Genomic DNA, 10,171 nt, shown 5'->3' with positions numbered 1-10,171 from the left:
TTTATATACAATATATATTTATATATATATAACACCAAGAAAATAGGTCTTTATATATATTTTTATATCATGAATCATTATATATTCATATATAATGTATGAATTCATATTCATATATATAATATAATTGGTATTCTAAAAAGTGCAAACCATTTAAAAAAATTTTTTTAACTTTTTATTTTTTTTGAGAGACAGAGCGCAAGCAGGGAGGAGCAGAAAGAGAGGGAGACACAGAATTCAAAGCAGGCTCCAGGCTCTGAGCTGTTAGGACAGAGCCTGATGCTGGGCTCGAACCCACAAATGCAAGTTCATGACCTGAGCTGAAGCCTGTTGCTTAACTGACTGAGCCACCCAGGCACCCCTAAAAATGCAAACCATTTGATGAGATGTCTGGGTGGTTCAGTCGGCTAAGCATCAACTTTGGCTCAGGTCATGATCTCAAGTTTCATGACTTCTAGCCCGCGACAAGCTCTGTGCTGACAGCTTGGAGCCTGAAGCCTGCTTCACAGTCTAGCTCCCTCTCTCTCTGGCCCTCCCCCACTCACGTTCTGTCTCTCTCTAAAAAAAAATAAACATTAAAAAATGCAAACCATTTTTAAATACTATATTTATAGAAACATAGGGTCTTTTTAAAAAAATTTTTTAATGTTTATTTTTGAGAGAGAGAGAAAGACTCAGAATGTGAGTGGGGAAGGGACAGAGAGAGAGAGGGAGACACAGAATCTAAGGCAGGCTCCAGGCTCTGAGCTGTCAGGACAGAGCCTGATGTGGGACTCAAACTCACAAGCCCTGAGATCAAAGTCAGACCTGAGCCAAAGTCAGACACTTAACTGACTGAGCCACCCAGGTGCCCCAAAGCATGGCATCTTGTTAATATTACAAGGCAATGAGAATTCTGGTCCCAGTATAACAATAGTAGTTATAGATGATTATTAATGTGATCCATAATAGGCATCCTAACAATGCCTCAATGGTAATAACCATATAGATATATGATATATGATCTATTGCATAGAAATATGATGAAGATGAGAGAACAAAAATGTTCACTGTCCATTATATTCCCTCCTTAGCTTCTCATTTTGTATGTGAGGACGGTCACTATGAGGTCTAATGAAAAAATCTAAATCATCCAACCATTCCCAAAAGAGAAGAATCAAAAACAATTTAGATTCATTCCATAGATCCATGATTATCCTATATGATTTTACATAACACTTCTTCTCCTTTGTCATAATAAGGGCTATGAATAACAATCTTTTTTAATATACCACTGAATACATAGAATTAAGTTGTACTTTTATGTTTATTTATAGATATTATCTGCTGCAAATTGCATGTATCTTTAGGAAAGTTAATTCTGCACTGACTTCTCATTGCTTCTCAGCATCCTAAAACACCCAATAGATGTGTGCCTAGTGAACATCCCATCATTTAATTACTAGCCTAGGCACAATAGGAAGGTAAAATCATGTGTTATGTGAAGTCAGAAAACACTGCCATTAGTTTTCTAATGCAATCTGAAGGGATTTAGAACAGGATGCCTTATAGTTAAGTAGGACAAGAACTGAACTAGTTCCAATTCCAGTTGCCCCAGAGCTTTTGACTTTAGGAGAATCATTTCACATACCTGGATCTCCTGTTTCTTTATCTGTAACATTAGGGTATAATGTTAGAGTGTACCATTAAAAGTGACTTTGAACTCTGAAAATAAATTATTGTTCTACATTTATCACAGGATTCATACACTTTTTGTTCAGATTCATCTCTGAGGATGTGGCATTTTACCTTTCTAAAATGAACAGTCACAGATTTAGAGATAATACTTTTGAAAGAACATGAAAGATCTTATTAGCCTTTACACTACCAAAATAAACCTCTTTGGGCATTGGAAGGGAGGGAGACTTAGGAAGTTTCAGTGCTTCCTGGCGGAAGTTGAAGTTTCTTACTTTGTTGAGCATTAGCAACTTAATGGTACTAATTTGTCTTATATTTGATTTTCTAACACTAATTTCTCTGATTTTTCCCTGTTTGACTCTCCAATTTCTAAAAATATTTAACTGTGCTGCTGCTTGCTGCTTTTGCCTGCTTTGGCTGCTGCATATACAGGTGAAGATCTGGAAAGAAATGATGGATCCACAGAAAAACCCTACTTTCTAGCCCCTACCCTGCACAGGACTTTGAACAAGATGCAACTAATTTCCCAGAAGCAGAAAGGGTAGAAAATCTCCAAACAGTGACAGTCATTTTTAACTAGAAGTTTTGTAAATTATATCATGTGTAACTCAAAAATGATGCTTTTGAATAATGTGAAATTTCTGTGCTTATTCCTGAAAAGCCAAAACCTGGTACCACTTGAGGTGACAGGCATTTGATGACAATAGTCTCTGTGAACTAGGATACTTTATAGACTCTGGTCCCAGGTGAAGAGCAAGGTGTAAATGTCAAACATATTTTTAAAGCCTATAGTTGAAAGTGTTTAATACTTTTATAATGCAGAGTGCTGTTTCCCATTGCAGCACTTTGATAGCCTTTTTTTTTTTATAAATGTGTTTGTAAAAGACATTCAGGCAATTTTTGAAAGCACTATAAATGTATGGTCAATTAGCCATAAAAAAGATTGATATAGGTAGCCAGCATATGGTATTAAATTTGTAAATATGGTGCTATGCTTCTATAGCTGCTCAAGCTAGAGGACAGCTTTCTGAACTGTGATTAAACTTGTATTAATGTTTCTCTACAAAGTATATTTCAGTATGTGATTCAAGACCATAATATACATAGAGATATTAATGTTATACAAGTTCCATAGGGAGCATTATTAGGTAAAAATTACTGTGGAACCTTCATAACTAATTTTTTTAGTGAAGTTATATTCATAGTGACATTGAATCTGAGTTCTGGGATATCATTTCCAATAATATGAACCTCTGGCCACCATGAAAATATTCTGAACGAAACTGAAATGGCCATGTAATGCATGCCTCTTGTCTCTAGTCCAAATAAATAGAGACAAATTCCTATTTCTCTATTCCCACCATATAGAAAACTGCAGTGGATTTGTTTTAGAAGAATGAGTATATCTTTCGCGATCATACCTGTTTTTCTAGATTAAAGACATTGTTTGGCTTCATTCTAAATATGGTTTAGTTTGAGCTCAGCTTTGAGGAAAGAAAAGATGAGTAAGACATTTCAGATTTTACCTTTAGGAAGTATACCTAAAGCACTCCCTAAGTACCTCGTCTGGTACCTTTATGGGGTATACTGTGGGTTAGGAAATCTCCCTCAAGAGCTTAGCAGGAAAGTTATTTTTATACTCCACCTCTGCTGGCCAGAGCAACAAGTTGGTTTCTGGCAATCACCCCTTAGTCTTTTGTATGGTGGATCAAGGCATAAATCAGACACTCAAGCACTTTGCCTGTCCAATCCCTGTGTGCACATTTGTATGATTTGGCTAACAGTGTAAAAGTTAACCCAAAAGGAACACTTAATCAAGTAGTATCCTTTTGGCTTTTACACTAATCTTGCGTATAGAGATTATTTATGTGTTGACAGAAAGGAACGTGTTCATCTAACATTTTGATCTAAATATCATCCGTGCATTTTTATTAAAAAGAGTCAGAAATGTAACATTGTGTCACAAGTTAATATAAAACCTAATTTCTTTAATGATTCTAAAGTATGGGAACCTAGATTTAGACTAACTCTGTAACAGCTTAAATAAGGAAGATTTTCAAACCGTGGTCTTTATAACAGCCACCATCTTGTTCTTGGCTTATTTTCTTGAGACTATTACAGTCAAAAGTGTCACTTGTCTTCACAACTGAGCAAAGGGACTTCTTCACTCTCATTCTCCTTGAATCGTGATTCAGGGAAGAGTGAAAATCTATCTTTCTGGATGGTTATAATCATTAGTCAACAATGCAGAGGTTACAACTGAGATCTAGAAAGTAGTTACCTCTCAAATGTTGAAAAGTGATAGGAAATAAGTTCCCTTTAGGAATAGTTGAGTGTTGATACATAATCATGAAACAAAACAATTTTGATTATTATTGTATGCATCAGAATCACTCTGAGAACTTGTTATAAATATAGATTCCTGTGCCCCTTGCCTAAGAAATTCTGAGATGTTGTATTTGGGTGTGGGGCAGCTTGTGAATTACTACAAAATTCTCTAGCTGATTCTGATACACATAAAACTTGGAAATTCATTTGAATAAAATACAAATCAACATGCAAGAAACTGATTGGCTATTTTCTCCTTACAATCTTGGCTGTTCCAGGAGTTAGAAGACAAAAATTAATTGTCTTAATTGGAGACTTCTAACAGTCACAACTTATGCATTTAGAATCTTAGACTAGATGGACCCATACATTAAATGTTTAACATTATATATGCTGACTAGACCAAAAAAATTCACTAGAGTAAATATGTTCACTGCCTCAATGGAGGCACGTTTTAAAACTGGCTATATTTTATGGATATAACCCACTGGTGCAAATTATAGGAAAAGGAATACTGTTTGGTTCAATATTTTTAAATAACTTTTTAACTAGTTAGAGATTCTTCCTTTAATATATATCGGCTTATTTCTAGTCAGAAAAAATATTCCCCACTAGTTACTTTTTTGTATAGTTGACAGTAAAAATGAGCATTGTTTTTGAGGGGGGAAAAATAGAAGCCATTATCTTACAAAGTAATTAAAATGATAACTGCAAAAACAACATTTTTTCAAAATGTGGTTTAAAATATGCTAAAATTTCACAAATCTTATTTTTAAAAACTATGCTACATAAATTGTTGATTGAAAAACAAAAGCAATTTTGAACACATACAGTAATTTGGAAAGTGAATTGAGTACATACTACTTTTCAGGAATTTGAAGGTGAATTTAGAAATTACTGGAGAATCTTTTTTTTCTTTTTGTTATGTTTGCTATCCAAAAGAAGGTAAAAGTTATTTCCTCAATCATGCTGAGAGGCATGCATATTGGCAGAATATGAGCTGGTACATAGAATGAGATAATATTTTACTAACATAATAACAAGGGCTGCTTGTTTTCTCATAGGTATGTTTACAATAATGTTGATGCCAAATGGTGCTATCTATAAAAAAAATAAAATAAACTGCTGTATAGCAAGTATGCAGTAGATGGCGACGTTACTTCTCTTACAGTTTTGCTTTGATATTTACTCTGTGCCATTCTTCCTCCTAGTGGAAGACCTTGAAAGAAACGATGGTTCCACTGAAAGGCCCTATTACATGAGTCAGTCTCTCCTGAAGATTCTGAGCGAGCCAAGTATGCAAACTAAGAAGTCTTAGAAGTGCAAACTGTGGTCATCACCGTGCAGCGGCGTGTTACCTAATCTTCATCTATTGCGTCTGCACAACGCTCGCTTCATAAGTGCTTTGTGTTGGGAACACTGTATTCACGACCTTGTTGGCTTTTATTTGCATGTTTAATACCAAAGCTTATACTGTAATATGTGAAGCCATCTGAAGTCGCAAGGAAATTGTTAATAACATGGTACATTTTTATACTAAGATCTTCTGTTTTGTAATTCATTTTTAAATAGAGTGGCTTGGATGTTTTTGAAAACACCAGTGAATATGTTCATATTCTTTTAAATATTGGATTGAAAAATGATACGTTATTTGAATTGATAGCTCCTAATATATTTTTTAAATTGCAACTAAAAGACTTCTGCAGGGAAAATTGGTAAACAAACCGAAAGAAAATTTTAAAGTTTTCCCGACTCCTGTTTGACAGTAAATTGGTAAAAGGACTGCCTGCTCCAGATTTTGCTCTCTTTAAGTATAGAATGTTTCCTATTAAACAAATTGCCAGTCATCCAGCCTTTACTACTTCGTCCTCTCTGACAAAGTGCCTTACTGGCTGTTTAATATTACCCAGCTTTTTGTGGGTAAGTTTACAAACATTGTTTAAACACACACACACACACACACACACACACACACACGCATGCACACACACAAACCTGCAATGTTTAGTGATTGAAACAAGTCTCCTTGCATTTGTTTCCCTCTTAGCTCACTGACTGGAAACCACTTGTCATTTCAGTATGTTTGAGATCTTAGTGACTATGTAGAGTATGTTTTGCAGCATAATTTCCCTTGCGCCTAGTGGACATTCATGAATGTGTACTACACGCAAGAAAAAAAAAGTGAAAGGATGCTTGTTAGTCTTTTTTTTTTTTTAACCAAAAGCAAGAAGTTTAAAAATCTAATCTTTTCTATAGTAGACTCTGAAAATACAATAGAGATGTAGGGCTACATTTCTCAGTGTTTTACACAGTTTGGAAAGGGACACTTTGAGAAATTACTAAGGGAAACTCTACCCCTGCAAAGGGTGCTCATAGCTGTCATGTACTGAATTAGCTCTGTTTTAAATGATTATTATCATCAAGAAGTGTTCTATGTAGGTTATTTCTTTTTCTAACTTTTGATATGAAATAGTCATTTTATTTATGTTAACTTTTATTGTGCTAATATAAACAGAACATAATTTGTAATTAAATTTTAAATAATTTTACTAGTACTACGAACTTGAAAGAAAATGAATTCAGTTTGTTACTCAGTGTTAAAATATTTACCCCAAGGGAATGTCAGTCAAATATGATAATTTGTGAAAGCTTTGAGAATCAACAGTAAGTTACTATCAGCTTATCAGTGATCACATTTGTTTAAATGTGACTTTAGATATTCTTTTGTGCCAAAAACAATCTCACATGAGCACATGACAGTCTGAGCTCTATAATCAGTGTGCTTCTGCTGTGCAGAAATATTAGGAGCATATTGTCTAAATATCTTTGATAACTAAAATGTTTATATTTAATGAAATTTGTTGTTACTCATCGTTTTAAATGGTTTTTTCTTTTAATAAAGATTTAGATGAAAAAAACCTGTTTTTATTTCTTTAAGCTAGAAAAGGTGAAAAGCTTTAGTGTTTAAAACCTACCATAGCATAACAGAATCTTCTCTGTATCAACAAACGTGTTTTTTTTTAACATCTAGATTTATCTTTTTAAAAATTTCCACTTTCTCTAGCTGTGCACTAATTGTGAGATCAAATAACTGAAACTGGTAATTTATATATAAGTAAATAAATCAAAACAGAATGGGTAAGAGATTTTTTTTTTAAACCAAACAGTGACCTGAATTACGTGGTCTTTGTTTTAATTTGCCAAAGGTTTATTCAGTCCCTCATTTGGTTTTGCCAACATTGTATGAAGCAAATTTCGTCATTTTAAGGGCAGAGATGAATTTAGAGAACCTACAAAATGTCAACACTGACTAACAATAGTTCCCCAAAACAAGATTAAATGGACCTATCACTGGTTTAACTTAAGATAAAGTTTTCTTAGGCCCAGCTATTCCTTAACAAATATGTAAGAATCTATTTTTAGTTGAATTATGTTAAATCTTCAAACTTAATTTTTTCTTTAATAAAGGATTTCTTTAAATGAAAACATAAAACGATGTTCTTGCAGTTTTCAGTGTCCTTTTAAAATGTTCCAAATTGAATTAGATGTTAATTAATGATTATTTAAAATAAAAATATACTTTGGTTTCCAGAAGAAATCTAAATTCTGCTTTAAATCTTAACTCCTACTTTAGATGATAAAGGACTAATCCTATTTCTAAATAAAGCATTTGAAATTGGCTTATGATTAATTGTATTTTTCTGTATTGCCTACAAAGTTAAAAAAGAGTTTGTGAATCTATACGCTAAAATCACAATATTATAGGTTCTGGGAGATTGCCAAGCATAATGCAGTTATTATTTAAACTAATACTGGAAAACAGGCTCTGTGCAACAATTCTGTAGTTTTCTTTTACTATATAGCTGAACAGCACTCATTCCAATGCATGTTCTTTCACTTTTACAAGTGGTGCCTCAGGAAATTGCTCTTAAACTCTAACCAGGCACAATAATTATCTCCAGTATTATCTGGTTCTGGACTGGGGAACATGCTTTATGAATCAGTCTTTGTTGGCATAAGATGGGACAAAATTGAACTAAAATTATTATTGCAGACCATGATATATGAAATGGTGTCTTGACATTTTTTTCCAGTTTCTAACAAATATTATCCTTAAATGTTTGCAAATGTTTGTTTTTAAATTATAGCTATATGATTATAAGAATACAATTCAATAAATCATAGATGAAAAGAAATAGCTTACTGATATAACAGGAATAATTTACTTTTCCAAAGTAACTTTCCATATACCATGTTTTTTTGTCCTGGAACTAACATGGATATTGAAGACTTCTCTCAGGACCTGAGTTACTTCTGGCCCTCAGTAATCTATCATCCCCCCCACAAACAAAGCTAACCCACACTAAAAGAAATGTGACTGATTCATTCATGAAAATGGAGTACCACATTATATAAGGCTTGGACATCAGGATAATGTCAAGATCATGGACCCTTTTAAATTTATCAGATCAAATTAACCAACTTCTCTACAACTTTCCAGATTCCTACAATAAAAGGTGGCCAAAACACCATAGATTTGGCAATATCTTTTCCAATGATTTCTATGCTTGGAAGAATGGGGACTGTTATGTGACACATTTAAAAGCAATCAGTTCGAGAGTTCCAGGGAATGTGGCAGAGTAGGAGGGTCATAAGCTCACCTCCTTCCAGGGATACAACTGGATAATCCCCACATCATGTAAATAATTCAGAAAACAACCTGAAAGACTGGGATAACAGATTCTCTCTAGCTAAATGCAGAGAAGAAGCCACATCAATGAGAGTAGGAACAGTAGAGATACAGTTGGGAGCTAAAGGGAGCCAAAGGGGAGATGCTGTAAGTATGGAAAGAAGGAGACCTTCACACCAGGCACACCAGGCATGGGGAAAACTCATAGGATGAGGAATCTCTAACATTTGGCTTTCAAAACCAAAGGAGCAGATTTCACAAGTTCTTACGGTCAGTGGGGCTTAAAGCCTGGAGAACTCTAAAAATCAGCAGGCTTGTCTCTGGGAGAATTGGGAGGGCAATAGGAATATGAGCCCTCACGCTTAACAGACAGCACAACAAATAGCCCCACAGAGATAGAGCACAGACGGTGAAGTTTGAAAAATGCCTGGGGTATACAGGAGAGAGTCTTGTTTACTAATCTCAGAGCATATGCTGGAGGGGCAGGGATCTTTAGGAGGCTTCAAGAACAAAATTGCCAGAGGGTACCTTTTCCCTTCCCCACTTCCCAACCTAGATAAACAGACACCTGCAGGAATGAGCATAGGGTCAATACTCTCTACCTAGCTTGCTAACAATGTGCCCCCCACCCCCGCATGCTTCTGTAGATTTGCCCCCTCCAGCTCAGCAGGAGTTTTTTTCTGGCAGCTGTAGGTCCCCTCCCACAGCAAACCTAAGGACCTTGTTAGCACCACATGCTCTGCCTCCACACTCTCCTGCAGAGTCCTTCCCTTTAGTCCTGCAGCAAGAGTTTCTAAAGCAGTTCCAGGTCTTCTCCCACAGCAGGCCCACACAAACCTTGCAAATAACATGTATCCTGTCCTGTATTCTCCTGCAGACTTGCCTCCACTGATACATCCTTTGCTGAAGCCCATCTAAAACAGTGCCAAAGCCTGGCAGTACATAAGCACACCAACAGAGGCCAGCACCACTCCAAAGTGACTCCTGCCCCAGGGAGAGGAGAAAATAACCAACAGTCCAAATGCAGCCCTAGCAAGGGACTGGGGCAGACTTCTGTGGTTTGGTGCTACTGCATTTCTGGCAAATGCCTAGTCTGATGCAACTCAAGCCCATGGTGACCCCAGACTTGCCCACTAATGACACATGTTCCTAACCCTGCCCACAAGGGAGCTATTACAGATGACTGGACTAAAGGCAAATTCAGCTCAACCACAACAGTAGCACACACACAACATGGGAGACACCTCTGAAGCACTAGGTTCTGGGGAACAGGCAACATTGCGCTGTTGGCCACTACTTTCAAGAGCAGGGGACATAGTACATGGAAACAGACACAGTTAAAATGAGGACACAGAAGAATAGGTCTCATAAAAGATGAGGACAAAACCACAGCAAGAGACCTAAAGAAAATGGAGGTAAGTAATATGCCTGCTAGAGAATTTAAAGTAATGATCACAGAGGTACTGACTAGACTTG

General features: G+C 35.8%; 1 protein-coding gene across 3 annotated transcripts in view; it reads left to right on the top strand.

Annotated features, from left to right (window-relative positions):
- Positions 1 to 5,545, top strand: part of SLC44A5 (solute carrier family 44 member 5) — a 405,392-nt gene extending 399,847 nt beyond the window's left edge. For 2 of the 3 annotated variants that reach the window (XM_077778996.1, XM_077778997.1), the window contains exon 25: positions 5,217 to 5,545. In XM_077778996.1, the coding sequence (XP_077635122.1) occupies positions 5,217 to 5,323 (107 nt within the window). In that variant the 3' untranslated portion in view covers positions 5,324 to 5,545. Of the gene's footprint in view, positions 1 to 2,109; positions 2,219 to 5,216 lie in introns of all 3 variants that reach the window. The other variant, XM_077778999.1, reaches the window with a different exon arrangement.
- Positions 5,546 to 10,171: the final 4,626 nt, after the last annotated feature.

Source organism: Crocuta crocuta, unplaced genomic scaffold, assembly GCF_008692635.1.
Source record: "Crocuta crocuta isolate KB4526 unplaced genomic scaffold, BGI_CrCroc_1.0 scaffold58, whole genome shotgun sequence".
NCBI lineage: Eukaryota > Metazoa > Chordata > Mammalia > Carnivora > Hyaenidae > Crocuta > Crocuta crocuta.
Note: the sequence above shows the minus strand (reverse complement) of the source record. Positions and strands in the feature narration are given on the sequence as shown.